General features: G+C 37.6%; 1 protein-coding gene across 2 annotated transcripts in view; it reads right to left on the bottom strand.

Annotated features, from left to right (window-relative positions):
* Uvrag (UV radiation resistance associated) overlaps positions 1–27266 on the bottom strand; it is a 341523-nt gene that overhangs the window by 15079 nt on the left and 299178 nt on the right. The window contains exon 14 of one of the 2 annotated variants that reach the window (XM_026387330.2): positions 10006–10097. The exons of the other annotated variant lie outside the window; for it this stretch is intronic. Coding sequence (XP_026243115.2) covers positions 10006–10097 — 92 coding nt within the window. The remainder of the gene's footprint in view (positions 1–10005; positions 10098–27266) is intronic. 2 annotated transcript variants of the gene reach the window in all.

Raw genomic sequence — 27266 nt, 5'->3', positions numbered from 1 at the left:
TATAGGGAAGAATTTCCTATATTTATGGAGACATTAAAATAGTGCTAAAAAGTTTTTAATGACATTGAAAAAATGCATAAGATGTGATATTATATGAAAAAGCAGGACATATAGCTGTAGAGACAACACTGTCCAGCATTACTGCCATTAGTAACTCATTCCTGGGACTAGACATGTGGCAAATCTGATTTAAGATGTGCTATAAGGGTGAAATGTATACTGAGTTTAGAAGGCTTAGTATGGGAAAAGGGAAGATAAATGTTTTATTGATAATTTTAAAGTTACGACTGGGGTTGCAGCTCAATGGTAGAGCACTTGCCTAGTGTGTGTGAAGCACTGGGTTCGATCCTCAGTACCACATAAAAAAATAAATGTATAACATAAGCGTATTGTGACTATCTACAACTAATATTATGTTAGATATATAAGCTGATTTTATTTGGATTAAATCAAATGTATTACTAAAACTAATTTATCTGGGTTTTTTTTTGCCTTTTATAATGTGGCTGCCAGAAAACTGAAATTTACATATGCAGCTCACACTATATTTATATCAAATAGTGCTGGTATAGAGGAAAGGATCTCAATTAGACCTAAAAAACTGGCTAAAATGACAGTGGATTTTGTCTCTGGATCATGGGACTATTGTTTCTTCTTCTTCTGTTTATTTCTGCAACTTCCAATTTTATTCATTGAACACATATTATTTTATAATTAAAAGAGTAAACAGAAATAAACAAGACACCAAAACAAAAAGATCTCAGTTTGGCTCAAAGGCTTGGTTGCTGGTGGTGAAGAAAAGCAGCCCAGGATACCCAAATGGCTTTCTGTCACTGGTGGAGGTTTAGTGCACAAAGGATGTTGGACAGCTGTTCTCCATCCTGACTGAAGACAGAAAAAAGCGGAAATGGGTGTTAACCGCAGGAGGGGGCCTGTAAGTTAAATATAGGGAAGAATTTCCTGAAGTGAGGGTGTTTAAACTCTGGAATGAGTTATGGAAGAAGCCTGGTCCCCCAAGGTCTTTTAAAATGCTACAGATACCCATATGCCTTGTGTGTTCCTGTCTAGAAGCAGGGAGATGACTTGTCAGGGTTCCTTCTAACATAGCTGTCCTAGAGTAAATAACTCCAATAAAACTTTCTTCTCCATTTACTTCTAACTAGGCTTCACTTTTCCCTTTAGGGATGCCGGCCTGCAGGCAGTGCTTTCAGGGGCAGCCCATGGGACACGGCTACCTTAAGCAGTACTCTTGAGACTTCAAAGACAATGTCATTTGATCTAAATTTAAAGACCAACATCAGCTAGACATGTTTTTTAAGCCTGGGTGGGGGGGGGGTTGTCACCTGCCAGAATTCAGTTCTGAATTTTACATAAGCATAATGAAGGGAAGGGAAGAGGATAGATTTGTTTATAAAAAGTGAGGCTTTGAAAAGCTTTTAATACTGGATTCTCTCTCATTTTCAGATTTAAATGGATTAGCTTCAAAGCAGAACTCTCATATCATCACTGTGATTTTAAAGAAAGTCAACTGGCTTACTTATTTTAGAGATTTTTATGATTTTCAGTGTACTGAAAAACCATTTTCCTAAATTTGCCAAAGTTCTTGGGTACTTTCTTTTTCTACTACTTTTATTTAAGTGTTGAGCTTGATTCTATTTATAAAAAGGAATGGAAGAGTAGGTCAGAAGTAGGCCAGTGGGGCTCCATGTGGAGATTTTAGCACTGAAGTGGGGCGACCTCACCTAAAAGCACAGGTTGCTTCTCTCAACATTAAATGCCAGTGTCCATCGAACACCACAAGGAATCTGGAGGAATATTCTTGTACACTGTTTAACTGTCAAGGACACTTTTCCTCCGTGCTCTGTCCTTACCAAGGTCACTGAGAATGACTGTCACTTTAAAAATGGCGCAGCTGGTCCTGAGACTTCTACTAAGTCAGGGAAGACTGCTTTCCACCTCGAAGCAGCCTGCCACCTATACTGGGGCTTGGGCTCCAAGTCACAAATATCAGGAAACATGAACGACACACAGGGAATATTTTTGCCAGTCATGTCCTTCAAAATATTTAATTTATCTTATCTACTCCTTTAGATTAGAAACTAAACAGCTGTCATCCAGGCAAAGGCAGGGAAAATCTTATACTTCTGAATCTTCCTTCATCTCTTGAATAGTGATGGTGTGTGCACAGGAGACATTGAATGGATTGTCAAGTGAATGAATAATACTTAATATTTTATATTGTTCTTTTTAGTTTATAAACCACTTTGACAGACACTCTTTCATTTGTTCCATACAACTATGCTTGGGAAATAGGGCTGATGCTATTGGCTTAATTTAAAAATGGATACTTGAAAACAATTTATGAAAATTATAAGGTAGAGGTGAAATTGGAACCCACACTTTCTGATCCTCAAATCTAGTCACTGAGAATGACTCCTTCCTCTGTATCACACACTGCCATGCATGAAGGTGTTAGACAGTTTAGGCTATATAATCAGGAAAAATTAAACAGAATAAAAACTTCCATGAATAAAACATGACAGATGGCTTTGAAATCCTGTTCTTATTTTGTCTTACTCTGAAAAAAGAACATGGCATTCAAGGAAGACAAAGAGTCTGGGCAAACATGCTGCAGGCCACACATCTAATCTGTGGGCTTCTTTCTTCCCTTTTTCTGTTGTATCAGTACAACTGAAACAAAAAATTTTGTTTGTTTGGCTCTTTCTTTCAGTCTTAAGTTTTTCAAAGTCTTCACAAAGTTTTATGGCTTGTAGTTTCCTTTTTCTCTGAGGTCAATGGGTTAGGATAAGCAGCAAAGAGCATTTCCATCAGAACCACTACTAAAGTTTTGCAGGGTGTTTCGTGGAAAATGATGGGTGTTAGAACACAGGTGGCAGAGATAGGAGGGGCCAAGGAAGGGCAGAGAAGAACAAAATGACCACTAACAAACATGGGCTATCATGGTAGGGGACAAAGAACAGGAGGCTAGGGGACTAGGAGTCAGATAACCTGAGTTTTTGGTTCCATCACTTATCATAATGTGATCCTGGCCAGTCATTTCACGTTTCTGAATCTCTGTTTTCTGACCTGTTACTCTTACCCTCTTTCCCTCATAGAGTTGTTGTAAGCTTAAGTAAAAACAGAAAGTTTTGCAAGTAAGAAATTTTTATTTTTCAGGACTTCTAAATATGGGTGAGGTTTACCTAAGAAGGCAGGTTCTAAAAATATTTGTAGGCAAATGGATTTTAAGGTTCTTATCTTGAAGGCTTCAGAAAGGCCTTATAAAGGATTTGGGGTGAGAAGGAGGTGGTGAGCCTGGGCACTTAACCACTGAACCACATTCCCCATTATTTTGAGACAGGGGCTCATTAAGTTGCTGAGGCTGGCCTCAAACTTGCAAACTTCCTGCCTCAGCTTCCAGAGTTGCTGGGATTAGAGATGTGCACCACCACACCTGGCTCTGTATCTGTTTTTTAAGATGACCATAAATTTTACAGGAAGAACAAAATTCCAATAACCAAAAATGGATTTAAATTTTTAAAAATACAGACAGTAACTATGATTCACTTGTTCATTTGGATAGGCTATTCTAGGTAGTGGGAACTCATCAGAATACAGAACTGAAATCAGAAATGAGTGTGTTATGTCTGGGGTCAGCTGAGATGCAGTGGGAGAGTGGTGGAGAGATATAACCGAGGCACTGTCTCAGGACCTGGATGCCAGGGCCCACTGTACAGCCTGTTCACAGCAACCACAGCACATTGTCTCCGAGACTCAGTGCTGACCTTATCCTCTCACGGCGGCCGTCAGCAGCGGCTCGTTGCACATTCTTCCTTGACCATAACTCAGCACTGTGGCAGCTGTGCATGTGCAGGTCAGTCTGAGTCTTGGACCACTCCACAGTCAGTAGGACGAGAAAGACAAGTGGGATGTGTAAGTGGAATTCTGGTGACATTTAACCAAGTATTCAAAAGCAGTCTCTGGGCTGAAACTCTGCTTTTCAAAGTGTTGCTTGGCAGTTATGACTGGGTTTGTGATCCTAGGGTGAGAAAATGGGGATTTCTTTTGGAAAGAGCTGGCATAGATTATTGAGAACTGTTCCCATACAACTGTGTTCATGACGAAAAAAGGGTTTGTTTTAGGATTAATCAGTAGATTCTTCTAATATTAGTTAAGAATTATGTAATGTGCAAGGAAAAAAATCACTTCATTAATTTTTTTTATCACAGTCTTTCTTTACAAAGTAAGACAAAACAAGTTGTTACATAACTTTGAAGCTTACCATAAGGAGGAATTCAGTGAATGCACTGATCCTCAGCCAGTCTGAAATCCTCGACACCAAAAGAACAGACAGCAAAGTACTTCCACAGGGACCAATCTGTGAATGGCAACAACCACACAGAAAATGGGAGTGTTTCCTTTTAGGAAAGATGTAAGTGCCTCCCTTAGGAGTGTGAGTTTTTTTACCCTTTGCCCTAAGGAGCATAGGCTTGGGAGGTAACTCCTCAACCCCAGGTTGCTTTTGGAAGTTCTCAGATTTCCTGAGGCTAACAGAGCTTGTTCTAGCTTTGTTTAGATTTGTAACTTCCAGCCTGGCTTCCTGCAGTGGTCCTGCTTGGAACCACCGCGTAGCATTCATTTCCCCAGTCCTTCACATCTACCTTCACAGCCCATTTTTCACTGGAGTACCATAAAGTGCTCATTACTGTTCATTCCGTGTTAATGTGCTTGGCACAGGTGGCACAGAGGGGCACTATGTAAATGTGTAAGTTTGGGGCTTAATGGGTTTGCTACATCAGTGCCAGGAGACCTAGATTCTTGTTTTATTGCTATAGGTTCATGGGTCAAACATATTCAGCAAGTCATTTAATTTCTCTGTACCCCAGAACTGAGAATTGCTGGAAATCAAAGTGTTTTAGGAGGGGAAGGGCAGTGTGGAAGCATTTCCATGTAAATATTTTGGATCCATTGTCTAAAGAGATCTTGGAAGAAAAGGGTCTAATCTTCAAGGTGCCAGTAGTTGTGATTTGTTTCTCATTACAAATACATGTTTTTTTTCTAATTCTGTACTTGTAATTTTGTACTCTTTTTCTTAAAAACAGTTGCCAAATTGTATGAGCTTTCTTAAAACCCAGTTTCTCCCATTCCTAAAATGAGTGTGCGCTCTAGTCTTGGGGGTTTATTCTTTGCCAATAAAGCTGGGGTGGCTTTCCTTAAAGTTGTTCTCTGTTTGTGAGGAGTGGGTGGGAGGGCAAATTCTAGACAAGACAACAGTGAGTGGAATGACTCAGACAGGAAAGAACTTGCTCCAGATCTAAATGGAGGCTGGGAGAGCACTCGTACGAGAGTGGAGAAAATGATAACAGTTGAGGCAGGGACCAGGTAGGCCAGAAAAGAACTTATTCTACTTATTATATCCATGGAAGATGCAGAGCGACCAAGCTATAGCTATAATTTAAAGATGGTGCTGACTACTAATGAGAATGGACAGTAAGGGGGACAAGAGTAAAATCAGAAAGATAAGTTATACCCACCCAGCTGTCTGGTTAAGAAAAGGTGAGGGTGGCAACAGTAGAGATGGTGGGAAACAGTCAGATTGATGTGGACATCAAGGGTTTGCTGATGCATTAGACTGGATATGGTGGGAGTAAAGAAAAGAAGAAAAACCAAGGGTGATTTCCAGTTGGAGCAACTGGGTAGATGGGGTGTGATCTGCTGAAAGAAAGAAGACTGGCAGAAGGATGGTTTTAAACATGTTGAGGCTGATGACTGTGATTCTCCAAGGGACAGTGTCTGGTAGGTCTCTGGCTATCCAATTTTCAGGAGAGGTTTGCACTGGGAATTTAACTTTAGGAGTCATAAGCACATTGTAGATGGTTTTTAAAACTATGGAGATGAGAACAGAGCAGAGAGGGAAAAAGAGGAGAACCTACGGTGGAACCACGGAGAACTCCCAACCTTTAATGATCAAGTAGAGGTGCAGGGATGGGCAGAAGAAAGAGCAGCCAGAAGAGGGAAGTCAAGAAAGGACAAGGTGCCTAAAAGACAGCGAGGCTGAAGGCCACTGAGATGACAAAAGGGATAAGAATGAAAAAGTGACCTTTGGGTTTGGCAACACAGTTCAGCAAGCACCTAGCTGGATAAAAGGAATTTTAGCTTACTGATAGGACAGGAAATCAGATTGCAGTGAGTTAATGAGGAATTGAACAGAAACATAACAGAACATAAACAAATCTGTAATCATTACAGAAATTAAATCCATAGTTAACAATCAACAATCTCTCCCTCAACAAACAGAAACTACTGGGTTTTTGCTTGCTGTATCAGACCTTCAAGACATAGATAACTCCTATCTTACATAAATTGTTTCAGAGCACTGAAGAGAAAAAGACTCTCAATTTATTCTATGAAGCTGTTAAAATCTCATCATGTTTAGTCATCCAAATCAGGCAAGGATGTTAAAAGAAGAAAAAATTATAGGCCAGTCTCATTTCATTTCACAGATGTAGACATTCAAAAAAATTAGCAAACTAATTCAATAATGTAGAAAAAGTAATACATTATAACTAAGAACAGTTCATACTAGAAGGTGAAGATGGTTTATCATTAGAAAATGCATTACTATTAATGTTAACACATTAGAGGAGAAACAAATATAGTATTCTCTCAACAGATTCGGAACAAGCATTTGGTAAAACCCAAAATACATAAATTCATGATTTAAAGACAACTCCTAGCAAGCTGGGAATAGAAAGAAACCTCCTTGCTCTGAAGAACAGTATCTATTCAGACCTGCAATAAATATAATCCTTAATGATAGAAATTTAGAAGCTTTCTCTTTAAAATGAGGAACAAGACAAGAATATCCACTATAGTTGCTCCTATTTCATATAAATTGTCAAGACAAGGAAAAGTAATAAAAGTAGTGAAAATACAAACAACATTATCTAGTGAAGTTATAATCGTAAACAGAGAAAATCTAAAATGCTCTAAGATAAACAACTGTAATTAATGTTAGTAAGGCTGTTGACTGTATTGTCCACATTAAAAAAAAAAAAAAGTGGTATACCTGTATACCAGTCACAAAAAGGTTGAATATTGTGATAAAAAATTTGACAGCAATCTAAACTGTAAACTACCTAAGACTAAGTATCTAGTGACCAAATATATACTTATATATTTTGTGAAGAAAATTATAAAATGTCACTGAGGTATGTTTAAAAAAAGAAATATAAAAGAATTTTAGTTCACAGAAAGATTGAATATTATAAAATAATTGAATCACTCAAATAAGATTCTAAAATAAAAAAAGCCAAGAGTTTTGAAGAATCCCCTTAACTAGGAGCTTCTCCCTGCTGGTTTTTCCTTCCCCGGAAGGGCCTGGCTGAGGAACAGCACTCCTGGTTTTCTCCACACTCATTCTCACTCTCTCTCTGAGGAGCACTTCTCTGGTGACTTAGAGGGCCAAACACAATCTGGACAGTCATTGCTTAGGCCTACCTGGGTCTCCTGCCTCTGTCGGAAAAGCTGTGGCTCTCCAGTTCATATTATGAAGGGAGGGTAAGTTTAATTTTGAGTGATGTCTTTGTAAGCCCTTTTTATTACAGATCTAAAGCCACATTTTCCAAGCAGCTTTATCAGTAATAAAACTGACATTTTGATTGTATTAGCCTGTCTCTTATATCCTCTCTCTCAAATGGTTCCAAATGTTGGGGGTGGGGAAAACATGCTATTTATTGAGTATCCTCAAATCTCAACCAGACTTACAGAAACTACATCTTATAATAATTAAGAATGTGGCACTAGCCCATGGATAGACAAATGAAACAATGGAGAAGACGTGGTCTGAAACATCAATATATATGAGGAACCTCGTATATAGAGAAGTGGCATTTCAACTAGAGGAGGAAAGACAGACCATTCAATAAATGATACAGGGACAATTTGTATCAGTACTAAGGTAGGCCTAAGCAATGATGGTTTCCCTCCAGAGTGCCTACCACAGAGCTTTACACAGAGATTGTGCTAAATAAATATTTGCCAGCTCACTTTTGTTATAATTATTATCATTATTTTTTCCACTTAAGCTTGATTCCTTTCCTAGCTTCCTTAGGCATCTAATTCCATATTAATACCAAATTTTGAAAATAATTTTGATATTCTGAGTAGAATTATTTAAAGAACTGTGTGTTTGCTTAACAGGAGTTCTACCAAAAGCCAGATGTCTAGAACTTGTCATTTTGAGGATCATATGGAACAAAAATCAAAAATGTCAAAGTAAAGATCAACCACAGATGTCACTTTCTCATTATCTTCAAGGCCTAGCTTTATGGCATGGGAGAAAATGAAACCAATATTATGTCCTCTACTCTGTCCCTCCTCAATATATTTACCACCTAATATCTCACTTCATCCTTACAACACACTGGTGAGATGAGCAGGGCAGGGACTACAGATGAGGAAACCAAGTTCAGAGAGGCAGGACTTCAAACCCACACAGCAGGTTATTTAGGAAAAGACCTGGGATCAGAAGCCACTACTCTTTACAGGAGACCATGCTGTTCCAGTAGTCTAACTCTACAGGCTGATTCCTGGTCTTATGGTTTTGTATGTTATTGTCCTTCATCCAAGGATGGACCTTCAGGAATAAGTAGCTAGAGTCTACAGCTTTCCATTTATTTTAGTCACATAAATCAATCTAATGACTTCTTTGTATCAATCTTCACCTTTTCCTTTCTAAAAGGGTCAAGTCTTTTTTGACAAAGCAGGTTACCCATTATGTTACACTGTACTATTTATGGAACACCTGTAAAAACTGAAATTGAGCAACAAATATACCATATACTACTTATGGTAACCTTATGGTAACTCTTTTTTTGGTACTGGAGATTTAACCCAGGGGTGCTTAACCACTGCACCACATCTCCAGGTCTTTTTATTTTTAATTTTGAGATAGGGTCTCACAAAGTTGCTTAGAGCTTCTCAAACCTGCTGAGGCTGGCTTTGAACTTGTGATCCTCCTGCCTTAGTCTCCCAGGTTATTGGGATTTTAGGCATGTGCTGGCCTCCACTTACAGTAACTTTGAAACAAATATTCATGTTGTGGGAGTTCAGTCTTTTGAGAAAAGTAATAGGTGAATGATTAATAATATTCATGAATATTATTAATTACATATCAATAATATTAAAGATAATAAATTATATAATAAGCTTTAGATTATGACTTCCATCCTATTTTTGTGTACCTATGTCAATTTCCCTGAAACATTTGCAGAATTGAAAATTGGGATTTAATAGGTTAAGGAGTGGCTTGCCTTCATGGTACAATAGTCACTGGCACTAAACATAAGACAATTTTAGTATGTGCTCTGGTCTCAGACTAGGGGCTGACAACGGTTTTTTTTTTTTTTTTGGGGGGGGGGTCGGGGCACAGGGTACCAGGGATTGAACTCAGGGGCGTTTGACCACTGAGCCACATCTCCAGCCCTATTTAGTATTTTATTTAGAGAAAGGGTCTCACTGAGTTGCTGAGTCTGGCTTTGAACTCATGATCCTCTTGCCTCAGCCTCCAGAATCCCTGGGATTACAGGCGTGTGCCACCGTGCCTGGCACTCCTTACAACTTGACTTACTCCTCACCACTTTTCTCCCTTAAGTCTCATAGCCACTGACCCTGATGTTCACTTGACAGGCATGTTCTTAGCATGCTCTTCAGAGAAGTTCTAGGGGTCTGTGTCTCCTTTCCATGAACCACACTGGCTACCCTCCGGGCCTGCCTCAGCAATGCACTGTCCTCATACTATCCCTGGGCCACCTCTCCTTACCCTCCTTAGCCAGACTGGACCTTAGATCTTGCCAGGAAGAATGGCTGCCTTTCTTTTTCTTCAAATACCTCAGTGCAGGAGAAAACCCAGAGGGCAGGTGTGGAGCAACGTGGAAGTCAGGAAAGTTTTTCAGGTTCATTTTGAATTTTATAGTTTCCAATCTCAGAGATAAAGATACTCACCACCTGACCATTAATCCGTGCTCCATGAAGTTTTTCAGGTTAGGAAGTGTTTGTCTCAAGTCTGGGGTCCCTAGTCCATGTTGGTATCTTAGCTGCGAAGGTAGAAGAAGAATTAAAAGACATTTTGGCAGATTCTAGGCAACGCTTCAGCAAGAAACACTCAAGTAACTTTTAGAATTCTGAAAGGGGAAATGTAAATGTATGATCCTGATATCAACCACACTGTTGTTTACTATTCCCTTGTGCCTTAAACTTGGAGAAGACTAAGTGGCCAGCTAGGAAATCAGGATATTTAAGCCTTCTCTTCTACTTCCGACCCGGGTAGGGTTTGCTAACACCAACTCCAAGAACACATACCATGAAGCCAGTATTTCATCATAGATACTGGCAGTTTTCCTTTGGAGTAACTCTTCCTTCTATATAAACAAGGGTAGGGATCATCTTGTATTCATCTCTAATTCAAGTGGCTGGCACACTGCTGGTGCACGCTCAATGTTCATTAAACAAACAATCAGCAAGTCACTTTGACAGGGGCTGTGCTTTATATTTCTCTTGAGTCTCCACCCCTCCTTTTTGTCCAGAACCAGAGCACAGAGCTGGAGGGCTAGTCTGAGGAAACCACTGGCTTGTGGGCTAGATTTGCCCTTTGTTGGACTTATTTCTAACAGAGACAGTTTCTAAAATTAAGTATTCTTTGTACTACTAGATGTTTCCACAGCCTCCTTTCACTCTCCGAATACTATCATTTGGTTCCTTAATTGACCATACAGATGTGCATATTCACACGTTCATCTGCATCTCAGGTACACAGAAAGGGGACAACACACCCTTTCAAAAATGTTTTAGTCAAATGACATATATGAAGACAGTTCATAAACTTTAGAAACTGTATACTGATAAGACAAATGTGAAGAGAAATTGGTCTTAAGGTTTTATTTCTTCAGTACTTTATGGCTAAGTAAATTTTTCTTCTCTTAAAAAATAAAACCATTGTAACAACAAATCCCACTATTATGTACAATTATAATGATCCAATAAAAAATAATAAAAATAAAACCATTACCAACAAGAGTAACTTTTTTGGGGGGCAGAGGAGGTACTGAACCTGGGGGTGCTTAACTGCTGAGCTTCATCCCCAACCCTTTTTATGTTTCATTTTGAGACAGGGTCTCACTCAACTGCTTAGGGCCTCACCATATTGCTGAGGCTGGCTTTGAACTCACAATCCTCCTGCCTCAAGCCTCCTGAATGGCTGGGATTATAGAACGGGCTACCATGCCCAGAGTAATTTTTCTATTGCTTGCATCTAGTATTCAGTTAATTCTTCTCTGGGTGTGTGTGACACTTAACAGGAAGAGTTCACTCTCACTGATACTAAGCTTTTTAAGGAAAACTCCAAAACATAATGGGGTCTCCAGAGTGGGCTGAATGAATACACACACAAAGCAAGGGAGAAGAAACATACAATGTTAAAATTAAAAGGTAGCTTGAGTATTATTGAAGCCAATCTTTTCCTTTTGCAGAAGGGGAAACTAAAGCCCGGAAAGGGGAAGCAAATTCTCTAGGGTCACAGGCTAGATAGCACAGATAACAATTAGCTAGGGCTCCTGTTCAAAATCCATGCTATTCCACCACCACCCCAAAGTCTGAGAAGAAAATTGCTAACGGTACTTGAGAAGACAGAGGGAAAATATTCTGTTTCTTTTTCAAACCTAGGCTTGGTGACCTAAATCACCTCCTGAGATTTGCTGACCTTGAATTATAAGATCTATCCCATGTTAAATGACATCATTTCTTACATTAATATAAAGGCATTTTCCATACATTGATAAAAGCAAAATGGCTGATATCCCAATATGACATTCCTGAATTCATTGTTTCAATAAAGAAGTGAAATTGTTTACACATGGCATGAAAATTTCACCTGTGATTCATACTGAAAAATATTAAATATAAAAAAACTCATACCGAAATAACACCAAGCTATGTGTCTCTGAGCCAGTACACGGTCAATTGCCTGCCTTAGGCTCCACAATAGAAGGTGGGTGTTGAATTCTTTTCAGAGACCACAGTGAAACTGTCTCTCCAAGTCTGATTTCAACCAAAAATGGAATGGAAAATGTAAGAACTTCAAGTCTCCACCCAGGTCTTAACTCTTTAATTACTGTAGAGCACTATCTTTTATCATAGTCTATTAGGATTTTATAGCTTAAAGAAACCTTGGATATCATCTTTCCAAACTCTGTCCTTCTATAAAAGAAGAAACAAAGGCTTAAGGCACATGTCCGGACCAAAATGACAGAACTGATGAGGGCCAAAGCCAAGGCTACAACCTCTTAATTACAGCTCCAAATTCTTTCTACTATTTCATCTTTTTAGTTTCCCACATAGAGAACTAAAAGAAATGTACACATAATATAAATTTAATTTTTATTAATAAAGTACATGGACTGTTTAAGAAGTCTAAATATATGGTTTGTGTTTTCCTTTCATCTTTCTAGATAATATGTTCATGTTAATATTTTTATTCCATCCACTTTAGGTTTCATCTACTGTGTTTCTATCATAAAAGATGAGAATTTAAGCTTTCTTACACCACTCTTCTCTCACACATTTTATCCTTTCTTCCATTCATTATCTGCTGATTTTTTATTTATGAGAATTTGATACTCTACCCTCCCATAATACTTCCCTTCCTCATCCTCTCAATATATTCAATATCTCATCTTTCATTAAATCCGTATTTAGTGTTCACTTCATCATACTTACTTACACAAATACTGCTCATGACTGAGCAACGTAATGTACTATTCCTTTCTTGTACTTTTTTATTGTTTTTCTGGTAGTGATAACTGCCATTTTTTTCTCCACTTGTTGGATTTTTCTCCGTACCTATTGCTACATATTTCCCAAACACCCACAAAGCCTTAAAACTCTTCATTTGATTGAATATACCATATAATCTCTCAAGTCTACCTTTCCCCTTAGAAATTTATTTCCTGAAACCTGTGTGGATCACTTCACTTCTTAGAGGTACATTTTGTTTATTTGTAAAATATGGATGGTTACTTGTCTTGCACATCTTAAGATAAATAGTGTCCCAAGCAATAACTGGTACATATCAGTGCTTGCTATACAATATTTACTATTATTATTAATACACATATACTCACTTTCATCATAGCATCTACAACTAGGCTAGGCTGGCTTAAAACTGATACTCAATAATAACTTATTATTTAACTAATTAGAATGGGAATCAGAAAAAGATGAAAAAATGAGTTATTTTGAATCAAAGAGAAAGACCTTGAACATACTGCTCACTACTTTTAAATGTTAAGTTTTACTAAGCCTCTGACTAGAGAGTCGGCAGTAAATACACACACGTCAATGTCTTCAAAATAATTACCTAGTGAATGGAAAGACTGACACATGCTGCGTGTGGTCAGAAGACCTGGGTGACAGACCCGGCTCTACTGTAAGGACATGTGCAAATTCCTCCCTTGCTTGGGTTAGTCAAATAATTTTCCAACTTTTAAAATTAAGTAATCTTTAACAAGTTACCCTGGTAAGGTATTATCAAAAATAGAAAGGAAAAGAAGGACCCAAGCCAAGGAGAAAAGGACAAGGTTAGGGAAAAAGGGAAAAGGGAGAAAGAACTATATTTATTACATTCCTACATGTGCTATTCCTTCATTCAATAAATATCGACTGATGTCTACTAGGCTAGGCTGTGTAATCTGCTCTTTGTATTTGGAACCACAGGCCTGGACTGAGCCGGTTCTCACCATATAATACCTTGAGCTTGTTGCATAACCAGTTAGTGCCTTCTCTAAAAAACAGCCAACAATATTTGTTTCATAAAATTGTCGTAGAGCTTAATTAGAATTTTATAGAGAATGGAAGCTCCTGAAGACTGACTTTTAGAGGATACTGGTTAAAACTTTTGGGCCTAGAGTGCTAAGCTGAAAGAGAACTAATGCCAGGGCTTTAAAGGGGAGAGTTTTAAAAGAGGAAAACAACTCCAGAGGCAGCTGTGAAGGACAGGTTAAAAGATGTTCTCTTTCCTCTAAGGGATCTTAACTTGGCTTCCATCAAAACCTGCCCTTAGCAACTATGATCAGTATCACACTTCTCTAAGCATGGGTCCTTCTGCTCTCTCTTCTGATGGGAAGGCAGATGCCAAGAAACCGAGGCAAATAAAACATTGCTTTGGGTCTAACTGCCTCAAATTAGCCTCTGAAATAAACACCTTTTGTAACAACTTCCTACTGCACTACCACCCGGAGTCTGAGTAGTTTTTAAGTGGAATTTTGGTTTCAATTAGCTTAGACTTCAGCTTTACTCTGATTGGCTTAGGACTGCATGGAAGCAATTAAACTTTTGTTCAATTCAATGGCTGGTAGGCAACTAAGGCGAAACCTACATACAGATAATAAATTAGATGGGAAGTGGGGAGAAACAATGTTCAGTGGTTTCGCAGGGAAGGTTAACAAATGGTATTGTCTACTTACTAGTAAAAGAAAATCCCCACATTTACTAAAACAGCCAGGAGGATCTAGCTTTATAGTTACTGGAACAAGCAGAAAGAAAGAAAACTAGAGCTAAGAGCACATTTAGACCACAACATACAACTATAACCATGTCAATTCCATTAACTACCTTTTCTGTTTTCCTTTCCCACACTCTTTTCTGTATAAAAATAGTGTATTTTTCCCAGGCCACGTGCTGGTCTCATCCCTAATCACTATAGATTTACTGTGAGTTGCACCAAATAAGGTAGATCAACTGTGATGTTAGAGCTATCATGATTTGGAATTAATTAGTTCACGCAGCATGATAAATGTGGCTACCTTGACTAGGAAAAACCATTGCAGCTCTGGAGATCATATTTAAACATAAAGTGTGACTGTACTTCTGAGAAATAAATGCTGTGTTCTTGTACTCAGCATACTCTTATTGAGCTGAGAAGTCTAATTTAATATCAAAGTGCTCAATTTTATTTTTATTTTTCAAAACACAAATTTTCCAGGCCAGGAAAGACTCTGGGGATTCAATAATCATTTTGTCATTTAAGTTTTGGCAGAGGAAAAATTCACTTTAGACAACACACACACACACACACACACACACACACACACACTCCCTTCCAAACTACATTCATCTACACAAGGCCACTTATTGCATGGTTTATTAGTTCCATATGGAGTCTGAGCTGAACTGCATGATATGTTTGATACAAACCGTCTGTTACCGTGAGGGAATGTGGATTAATATGATGCTTCAATAAAGGTTACTAAAAGATCAACACTTTCGTGATGGGATTACAATGAATTTGACTACAAAGAGAACTGGTTTACAGGAACTGAAAAATAAGAAATTAAGAATGCACATGGGGCTGGGAATGTGGCTCAGGTGGTAGCGCGCTCGTCTGGCATGCGTGCGGCCCGGGTTCGACCCCCAGCACCACATACCAACAAAGATGTTGTGTCCACCGAGAACTAAGAAATAAATATTAAAAAAAAAAAAAAAGAATGCACATGTGCATCAAAGACTTAACTTTAGAGTTCTGGCTTAGGTAGTCAAAAATCTCTGTAGGGCTGGTTATCAATATTTCAATTCATTTTTAAATACCAAGGTTTCGCTGACATGAGAAGAACTAGATTATGAGCTTTTAAAAAAGGGCACCATTATGTCAAAAAGAAAATCTGCATTCCTAGAAGAAACTGCGATTCTCTCAAAGATATGGAAAAGCTACTTAAAGAATATTAAATATGAGCCAGATGCAGTAGTGCACCCCTGTAATCCCAGTGGTTCAAGAGGCTGAGACAGGAGGATCGAAAGTTCGAGGTCAGCCTTAGCAACTTAACGAGGCCCCAGGCAACTTAGTGAGACCCTGTCTCAAAATAAAAAAATAAAATAAAAAGGGCTGGGGATGTGTCTCAGTGGTTAAGTGTCCTTGGGTTCAAGTCCCAGTACCTCCCCCCTGCCAAAAAAAAAAAAAAGAAAGAAAAAAAGAAAGAAAGAAATGAATACTTAACATGAGTAATAATAAATGTTTCTTATAGCGAGTCACTGCTAAGGAAAAGCATAAAAACTTGATTATAAGCCTATGGTTATAAGAACAACTCAAATACGTTCCCAACTCATTTGTAAACACATGCCAGTCTTTTCCAATATAGATATATTATCAGGTAAACACTGAACAGAGAGATGAGGCCTACCATTCTGAGGTCTGAAGCTGAAAAGTCAAGCCTAAAAGTGCTATAGTCTAAGATAGCCTCCTCCCAGTCATTCTATGAATTGCTTTTGGAAGCATGGAATTAATTAATATTAGAGTCCAGTGGTACTTTGAAAGCCTCAACCCACCTATGTCATTTACCCTGTAAATGGAGAGGTTACATAGTTTACCTAAATTTGAACAGGTGGAGTCCAGGGACCAGAATCTAAGTTTGCTAAGTTCTAACCACAGGTTCTTTTTTAAAAATCATGTGTTGCTTTGTTGCATTTATGAGACAGCTTACATTTAAAGTCAAACTTACTCTTATAAAATCAGTCATTTTAAAAACTTAATTAAGATGGTGCTTTGCATCAGAATCTATGTTGGCTGGAAATAACTAGGAGCACCATTAAAGTGATGCAAAATTGTTTGGAAAGTAGTTAGGCTGCTTTTTTTTTTTTCAGTCTATCATATATCTGCCACTGAACTCAGAAATTCTATTCCTGGGTATAGGTGCAAGAGAAACAAAAATACAAGCCCAAACAAAAACCTGTGCCAAAATATTTATAGCATCTTACAAAATAAGATTCACAAAACAGGGACCAATTCAAATATCATAATTATGAATGTTTGAGTTGCTCTGCATTGTTGTCAGCATGTGGTATCCTCATTTAAGTTTTTTTAAGCCATCCTAGTGACTGCATGGTAATATCTCTTTTTTTTTAATTTTATTTTTTTATTGGTTGTTCACAACATTACAAAGCTCTTGACATATCATATTTCATACATTAGATTGAAGTGGGTTATGAACTCCCAATTTTACCCCAAATGCAGATTGCAGAATCACGTCGGTTACACATCCACAATTTTACATAATGCCCAACTAGTAATTGTTGTATTCTGCTACTTTTCCTATCCCCTACTATCCCCCCTCCCCTCCCCTCCCATCTTCTCTCTCTACCCCATCTACTGTAATTCATTTCTCTCCTTGTTTATTTTCCCATTCCCCTCACAACCTCTTATATGTAATTTTGTATAGCAATGAGGGTCTCCCTTCATTTCCATGCAATTTCCCTTTTCTCTCCCTTTCCCTCCCATCTCATGTCTCTGTTTAATGTTAATCTTTTCTTCCTGCTCTTCGTCCCTGCTCTGTTCATAGTTGCTCTCATTATATCAAAGAAGACATTTGGTATTTGTTTTTTAGGGATTGACTAGCTTCACTAAGCATAATCTGCTCTAGTGCCATTCATTTCCCTGCAAATTCTATGATTTTGCCATTTTTTATTGCTGCATAGTACTCCACTGTATAGATGCCACATTTTTTTATCCATTCATCTATTGAAGGGCATCTGGGTTGGTTCCACAGTCTAGCTATTGTGAATTGTGCTGCTATGAACATCGATGTGGCAGCATCCCTGTAGCATGCTCTTTTAAGGTCTTCAGGGAATAGTCCGAGAAGGGCAATAGCAGGGTCAAATGGTGGTTCCATTCCCAGCTTTCCCAGGAATCTCCAAACTGCTTTCCAAATTGGCCGCACCAATTTGCAGTCCCACCAGCAATGTACAAGAGTACCCCTTTCCCCTTGTTGTTTGACTTCATAGTGGCTGCCAATCTTACTGGAGTGAGATGGTATCTTAGGGTGGTTTTGATTTGCATTTCTCTGACTGCTAGAGATGGTGAGGATTTTTTCATGTACTTGTTGATTGATTGTACATCCTCCTCTGTGCGTGGTATATTTTTTCCCATCCTCTCTTATTGTTTCTCTTGCTGAGAAAAAACTTTTTAGTTTTTTTAATCCATGATACCAGCCTATGTCGCTTTATTGGAGAGTTTAAGCCATTAACATTCAGAGTTACTATTGATATATGGTTTGTACTTCCATCCATGTTTGATTATTTATCCTTTTTTAAAATAATTTAGTTTGTTTCTCCATGATTATCTTTCCCCTCGCCCTCTGTGTTTACCGAGGCACTTCCCACTGATGGTTTTGGTTATTGTTTTTCATTTCTTCCTCGTGTAGTGTTTTGCTCAAAATGCTTTGCAATGCTGGTTTTCTGGCTGCAAATTCTTTTAACTTTTGTTTATCATGAAAGATTTTTATTTCATTGTCATACCTGAAGCTTAATTTTGCTGGATACAGAATTCTTGATTGGCATCCATTGTCTTTCAGTGTTTGAAATACGTTGTTCCAGGATCTTCTTGCTTTCAGCGTCTGTGATGAAAAATCCGTTGTTAACCTTATTGGTTTACCCCTGAATGTAATCTGTCTCCTTTCTCTTGTAGCTTTTAATATTTTCTCTTTGTTCTGTATATTGGATATCTTCATAACAATTGTGTCTTGGCATTGGTCTACTGTGATTTTGTGTGCTCGGTGTCCTGTATGCATCTTCAATTTGTATATCTGTTTCCTTTTTTATTTCTGGAAAGTTTTCTGTAATTATTTCATTCAGCAGGTTACTCATTCCCTTGGTTTGAATCTCTGTACCTTCTTCTATCCCGATGACTCGTAAGTTTGGTTTTTTTATGTTATCCCATAACTCTTGGATGTTTTTCTCATGATTTTTTACCGGCCTTTCTGAGTTGGCTAGACTCTTTTCAAGATGATATATTTTGTCTTCATTATCTGACGTTCTGGCTTCTACTTGCTCCACTCTGTTAGTGATACTCTCAATTGAGTTTTTAATTTGGTTTATCGTTTCCTTCATTTCTAGAATTATTGTTTGATTATTTTTTATAATCTCTATCTCCTGATAAAGATGCTTAACTTCTTTTATCTGTTTATGTAATTCATTCTCAATGTGTTCTTTCGCTGCTTGAATTTGCTGTCTCGTATCCTCTTTAAGGTTCCATTCCATCTGTCTAAGATGTTCCTTGAGTTCTTTATATGACCACTTTTCTGATGACTCTAGGTTCTCCTGAATATTTAGGCTTTCCTGCATTGTTTGTACTCCTTTTCTTCCTTGCTTTTTGAAGCTGCTCATGTTACTTCTTGTTCTGTTTGACTGCTGAGTTACTGTTTACTCCTATAAATTTATTTGATGCTTGGGAGGAAAGGTATTAGAAGGGAAGGGAAGAAGTCACTAAAGAGAATGAGAGTAAGCAGGTAGAATTCAAGGAAGGGGGGATAAGATAATTGAAAAGAAATGAAAAGACAAAAGAAGAAAAAAATAGAAAAAAAATAAAAAAAAATTTATAAAAAATAATAAAAAAAATTAAAATTAAAATTGGAAGAAAAAATTTTTTTAAAAAATTGTAAAAAAATTAAAAAACAAGAAAGAAAAATGAAAATGAAAGGAAAACCCAAATCAAAAAAAAAGAGAGAAAAGAAAAAAAAAAACTAATAAATGCAGTCTTAGAGTTTGATTAACTTCTCTTCCAGTAGGTGGCGCTGTGCCCACCAGGCCAAGTTTCTCCTGTCAATACGCGGGAACCAATCACTGTGCAGCAGCTCCTCCTCCCAGACTGGGCAAGTCTCCAATCCTGAGTGCCTAGGGCCTCCTCTTGTGTCTAGTCACTTCCCCACTTTTCCTCTAGCCAGGCCCCTCTCACTGGTGCCGCTCACCACAATACTGGCTACACGCCAGGTCTGCTGCTCCCGGGAGCCCTGTTTTCATGAATGACTGGGCACACTCTTCCAGTTTGCCATTCCCTCAGACCCTAAGTTTGTAGAGCTTGGGGCTGAGAATCCTCAGCGAATTTTACTTGCCCTCCGGTAGCCACGCCCCCGGTAGCTGGTGCAAGAGACCTCAGCTGTCAGCACTGGTGGGAGCAGTAGTTCCGCGCCACCTCTAATTCCCTCGGTCTGGCTACCGCGCTCACGGGAGAGCTGGGAGGGGCCCTTAAGGTTTCCCCGATGTGTGGAGAGGGAAGGCTAGGGGATTACACACCTGTAGCCGCAGGTTTCAATGAAGTTATCTCCTCCGCCGCAGTCTGATGACCGGATATCTCATTGTGGTTTTAATTTGCATGTCCCTAATGACTAATTATTCTGAATATTTTTCATTTTTAAAAAATAAATAAATTTATTTATTTATTAAATGTGGTGCTGAGGATCAAACCCAGTGCCTCACATGTGCTAGGCAAGCACTCTACCACTAAGCCACAACCCCAGTCCTATACTGAACATTTTTCATAGGCATAGTTACCATCTATATTTCTCTGGCCCTCCTATAGTTTCTGTGAGCTACCTAATGATGAATGTGAGTACCTTTGATGATTACCTAATACCTTTTTATTATCCTTAATATCTTCTAATTAGTAACCCTCTATCTAATACCATTAATGCTATTTAATACTATTTCTGTTTATTTCTAGCTAGACTTTTGCCTGCAATAACACAATCCTGTATGCAATGAAGAGCACAGAGAATTCCAATGTGTGAGGAAAAAAAGAAAGTGCGATCATAAATAACTACAGAGATTATTTCATAAAAATTCAGATAAATCTGAGTATCAAAGTTTTATTAGAATACAAATGAATTAAATCTATTGCCAATAATCTGTTTACATAAGGAACACAGAGGTCCATTCTAGTACCTCCCAGGTAACATAGATTGGTCACAAATACCTGACATGATCATAAACAGAAATCACTCAATTCAACAATAATTCAATAATTGCCCAATAGTTTTCTGTGTGCAAAGAACTGTATATTCAGATAAGGACTGTAGTCTAATAATGGTGGTAGAGGTGAAGATAGAAATGGAAATACATGTATTATACTATTTTTAGTATGGGAAACTTAGGAAATTTGGAAAATTTGAGACTTAGAGACAAAGTTAAACGGTAGAGTTTGAATTTGCATCTCAGGCTTGTCTGAACCCTAATACTTTAAACTCTAACCCATGTAATAATAATGATGATAATGGAGATATCAATAATAGTTACATGTTTTTCTCTATGATCTGTGCCAGACATGGAACTTGATGGATTGTTTCATTTATTTATTTTTTTATTATTTTTTTTTTAAGAATTTTTTTTTTTTTAATATTTATTTTTTAGTTCTCGGCGGACACAACATCTTTGTTGGTATGTGGTGCTGAGGATCGAACCCGGGCAGCACGCATGCCAGGCGAGTGCGCTACCGCTTGAGCCACATCCCCAGCCCCGGATTGTTTCATTTAATACTCAAAATAATACTTTGAGGTAGGCAGCATAATTCCCACTCTACGCATGACTAAGTTTAAAAGGTTAAAAAAAGTGGTCTAGAATTTCCAGGTAGCAAAATAGAGGTTTGAATTCTACTCTGATAGTTTACATCACAGCACACAGTCTAAATATTGCTTATAAGCTGGTTAGAAAATATTATTTTTTAATTCCTCATTTAATTCTAATACTTATAAAACAGACCCTCAACTCTCTTTTATCAGAGAAACACAATCTTCTCTTGATTTCAGAAATTTGACAATAGTTATATCTCCAGTCACCTGTCATTCAGCTAAAAAATACATATTTAGTCTTTTAAAATTTTAGCTAGTAAACCAATCTCTGCAGTGTTTTAATCATTCTTCCTTCCTCTGAACTCCTTCCTGTTTCCCTTAAAGAATCTGGTAAAAAGTGCTTTACATAGAAAACAATTTTCCAGAATGTTCTTTTCTCTCATTAATGACTTTTTCCTTAACATATTAATTTTACTATAATAGCTACTTCATGACTTTAAAATTGTTTTGTGGAATTTCTCTGACCTCACCTAAATTACAACAGAGTTTCTAAGTCCATGTATTCAGTTTACTATGTCTGGTTGATCATAAGTAAATGCAGCTTGAAAAAAACCCAAACCAGCATTGCCCCTCCAACTAAATTGATGCTTTTTACAATTTGTTTTGGAATAAATTTAACCATTGTTTAATCTAACAATTCATTTAACAAGAAATTAATTTATTAGATATGAACTTGTATTAGTTACCTTCCCATCACTATAACAACATTTTTGAGAGAATTTACTTTTAAAGAAAAAAGGTTTATTTTGGTTCTGTGGCCAAGTGGCCCTACTTCTTTGAGCCTGTGGTAAGGCAACATATCATGGTCATTTGAGGCCATATCCTCAATGACCTAATGATGTCCTACAGGGCTCCACTTCCTAAAGGTTCTACTAAAGCACCACTCTGGTTTGGTGGCTTTAATACATGGACCTTTGGAGGCCACTCATCAACCACGGCAATACTGACCACCAACCACTTGCAAGGTGTGCAAGGTATGATGGAGTTATTACAAAATGACTCAACCAGGAATACCCCTCTGAAAGGTTCTTATTGTGTAGAGTGATAATTAAATGAAGTTCTAGGGAAAGTATAAGAGAGTGTAAAGGGTGTGGGAAAGGGCATAATTTTAAGATGCCCCATCATCTTTACCCTCTGGTGTTATTCCTTTGATAATTTTTTCTTATAGCAAATGGAGATTTGGACCTAACCTTATCACAACAAACCTTTCAAAAATAGTTTTCTCTGTCTGACAGCAAAAGAGAAAATCAGGGGGATCTGAAGTATGAGAAGGGCTGGATGGAACATTATTGGTCTGAAGATGGAAGAGCCATATGAGAAGAAATATGGATGGCCTCTAAGAGCAAAGAATGGCCCCTGGCTGAAACCCAGGAAGTAAATGGGAACCTCAGACCTGTAGCTGAAAAGAAATGGATTCTGCCAACAATTTAAATGAGTTTGGGAGTGGATTATTCCCAAGAGCCTCCAGATAAGAGCCAAGTGTGACCAACACCTTGATTTTGGCCTTGTGAGACCCTGAGCAGAGAAACCAGCTGAGCCTACCCAGATTTCTGACTTGAAAAAAAAAAAAAAAGGTGAGATAAGCTGTTAAATCTGTGATAATTTGTTATAAAGCAAAAGACAACTAATGCAGGTAAGAAAGATTACTTCTATTTTTTTTTTTACCTGAAGATATAAGAAGTAATTTCATGAGAGATGGCTGGAGGAGCTCTTTTGTGGACAGATAATATTTAGATGTAAGAAGACCGAGGGGAAAGCGTTTCTGGAACTTCATTCAACACTTCCAATAAACATTTTTGTGTATTTACTATATGCAGGCACAAAGGGCCTAGCTCTAAATAAGAGAACTAAAGTTTTTAGTAAGCAAATAGTATTTTTGAATGTTCAATACAAGCTGGAACATACTCTCTAATGGCTAATTTAAATGTCTGGGGAAAGGGTTACAAACACTGAATCATCCCCAACTTTATCTCCTTTGGGAAGTCTGAGTTCCTATTCCACATTGCTTATGGTTTCCTAAAATATTCTTGAAGATTTTCATCAGAGTAAGCCACAAGCCAAGATTATGGATGTTCAAATTTATGGAAGACTAAAAAACACAAGAATAACTGGTTTAAAACAGGCTAAAAATCTTTGGTACCTAAAGTAAAGCACAGTATGAAGTGATGTTTTTTATCATACTGGGTAAGCACAACATAAGTATAATGATTTTTTAAAGTATTAAGGTCACAAGTCAAAAATTCATCACGACAAAAATTATTATTATTATTATTATTTTTTTTACAGCAGGAGTAGGAGCCGTTTATTGTAGGACAACAGAGCTATTTATACATTTTGCACAGCTTAATTAGATGACAAAAATTATTTAGCAAAAAAATAAAAAATAAAAAATCAATAGTCTTCCTTTTATAAATAACAATGAATTAGAATAGTACATGGTACCATTTTAAATAGCAATAAAGACAAAATATTTAGAAATAAACATAACCAAAATGGTAAGATCTATTTAAAAAAAAACTTTTTTGTTGAGGGATGTAAAAGATATTAATAAGTGAAAACTCATACCTTGTTTTGACTAGGAAGACTAATTATTTATTTAATTTCATGTGATGCTGAGGATTGAACCCTAGGCCTCACACACGCTAGGCAAGTGCTCTACCACTGAGCTACAACCCCAGTCACAAGAATAATTATAAAGAAGATATTTCTCTATAAACTAACATACATACCCTGACTTTTTTAAGAACTAGAAAACTGATTTCAAAGTCCAGTTTAATTTTGGCAAATGAAAACACTTCTATAGCATTTTATGGGCCCTGTTTCAAGTATTTTATAACCATTAACTTCAATCATCATTAGGACCAGAACAAAGCAGGTATTATTTTATCCCCATGATACGTGGAAGAAACCGATGCACATAGTGTTTAAATAATTTACACCCAAAGCCCTGACATAATGCCTACAACAAAACTCTAAATACTTCAGTGGCAGAGAACCTATTTTATTCATTGTTAAGTTCTTAGGACCTAATATCATGCCCGTGCCACACTTTTTTTGTCACTGAATTGTGAATTTCAAGGGAAATGTATTTATTTCCTTATTTGATTTATGGAGAGATCCTTTTAGGAAAGCGTCTGTGAGGTGTGGGACCTAAACCATAACTGGACAGAAAGTGAGCTGAACTGTGCAGTCAGCAGCAGGAAAGGAGGCAGGTCAGTAGAGATGGAAAAAAGAATCTCAGCTAAGCTCTGAGGCAGGTAAGTACATCAGATGAGTGTGTGTGTTGTGGGCAGGAGACAGGGCAAGGAACCCTTTTGTTTAACTTCACACACAAAAAAAAGGAATGAAATTTTTCTTGATAAAGTGCTTTCAAAATAAAGTTTATACAATGAATTAATCACCTAAACAGGCATGAACAATTTTGGATGACTGATTTGGGGGATATATAAAATCAGCACGAATTCGTTTTAGATATGTTAAAGTTTCCACCAAAAGAATTGGTAGATGAGAGCTCAGTTTGCTATTTGAATATTACATTTTGGTACTATTAATCTTTGAACAAGTAATGATAAAAAAAAAAACTATCCCTCAGGTCAATTAGTGGTTCCAAGGACTATGCCAAGGTTATTAAACAATGTGACCTTCCTCATTCAAATTGCTACTTTCACATTAACTTCCTAGCTAACTGCCAAAACTCCTGACTTAAAAATTAATTAAAAGCCAATTCATAAGAAATGGCTTCGAAGAAACAAAAAATTGAAATGGTCTTAGACTGGAGTTGTAAGTTTCCTAGTTACTAACTGTGTGACCCTGGGCAAGCTGTTCACCACCCCCAAACTTCTGGTCCTCTCCTACACATGCATATAACAATACCTATTTCATACAGTTATTGTTTGGGTTAGTTAAAATACTGCTGTAAAACTCTCAACATAGTCTGCAGGTTCTAAGTATCTTACAAATGTTAGCTCTCTTCCCTTTCCCTCAATAGCCATTTCTAAAAACATTACTTTTTTTTTTTACACTAATCCATTAGTACTTTATTTTTTTCTACATCATTCATTACTAGTTTATTTTTCTAACTACCTTAAGACTCTATGTTGCTATTTTTTGGGTCTCAATAGGCATGTCTAAAAAAGATAAGACCCATAAAAAAGAAAAGCATCCAGTGGGAACCAATAAGATACACAATATCTTGAAGATGAGAATTGCCAAAATTCTGTGAATCAGAGTAGATTGGAAAGCTGACAGAAAAACAAAAGTGGGAAGATACTGAGGGGTTATCAGGTTGAGAGCAAGAGACTACAGGAGGTAAAGGGCAGACATGAAATCTGAACCTAAGTTCATCAGCGTATATATTTTTAACTGATATAAAACTATGTTTCAAACAGAATCGAATGAACTATATAAACTAGCTTTGGTACCAGCACAAAGTCTATTCCTTTTTGTTCCACTTTAGTCTTGAATAGGTGCTAGAACACAAACAACTAGAAACATGCATTCATTCAGGTAATAATAGATACTTAGAAAACATCTTCTAGGTGCTAGGCCATGGGCTAGGTGACAAAGGTAAAGAAGAAAGGCAGTTCCTGCTTTTAAGTAATCACAATAAAATGGAAAAGATTTTAAAATCAGAAATAGTTATATTAAAAATGAAAAGTATCACATTAAAGGGAAATATAGGCACACAGAGAAGGGTCACCTAACCAAGTCTCAGGGTGACAGGGAAGCTTAGAAGGAATTGATAACCTGACTGGACTATAAAGCACAGGAGGGGGAGTTTAGCAGGTGAGAGTCATATCCTAAAGAAAGGACACTCATGTGCAAATGTCCAGAAGAAGAGAGAGCTTCATGTGAAATTGCAAGTCTAGATAGGGGGAGATGTGAGATTACTACTAGAGTAAAGCAGGTACTAGAGGGGTGGCAGCCAAGAAACAAGATGTCAATCAAGACTCCAAACTGTGAGTGTCCCCAAAGCAGTAACCAATACTTCAGGTTATGATGACTAGGTATGACAGAGGGCTGAATAGTTAACAGGCCTCAAAGAACGATGATGATTTTACACAAGGAGGGTAAAGAAATGGTCTGGAGATGTGGACAAACTTCCCATCCCTCCCTCTATCTAAGCACTTTCTTGCTCTGTTGAAATGTCAGAAAACAAGCCTCCAAGTGAAAGGGGGTACAGGTTTCAGTTACAAGAAAAAAGTAGGAAAAGGTCCCCAGCTCCTATGATGGTTTGCAAGGGCCCGGCTGACCCTGTTTGGAGATGTCTGGAGGCTCTACTCTGGATGAGGATGCCCCTGAGGTCCACGGAGTGGCACCCAAAGCTTCATTGGATGGCAGCTGTCTCACTGTACTCAACAGGACTGCAGAGAAGGCCCATGGCTAAGGGCCCAGCTGAAAATGGTAACTCCAGGAAGGGAATGTGTTTGTGAAAGAGGTTACTATGAACAAAGTTTGCTGCAAGGTTTACATGTAGATGATAACAAGGGCCACAGAGGGGCACAGCATCATAGGGATCAGAGCATAACCTTTGTAGGCAGTTTTTATTGTTTCACAAAACAGACTTCTTTCCTAGAGTACCCCTGATGATCATCTGGCTTTAGCATGCGACCTTTAATGACCTAGAGATTTAATTCATCCAGGTTTCCCAATCCATTGTTGGGCAGTTTTATTTATTAAAAATATTATTTCTCACATAAGCTAAAGTTTTCTCCTTTCTGGTATCTTTCTATTTGTATTAATTCAATACCTCAGCAAGGTTTAATTTTACTTTTCCTTGACAGCCTTTCAAATGTGAAGATGGCTATCTCCTTCCCTTGGACA

This window comes from Urocitellus parryii, chromosome 4 (assembly GCF_045843805.1).
Source record: "Urocitellus parryii isolate mUroPar1 chromosome 4, mUroPar1.hap1, whole genome shotgun sequence".
NCBI classification, from domain to species: Eukaryota; Metazoa; Chordata; class Mammalia; order Rodentia; family Sciuridae; genus Urocitellus; species Urocitellus parryii.
The sequence above is the reverse complement of the archived record's forward strand: the minus strand, read 5'-3'. Positions and strand labels throughout refer to the sequence as shown.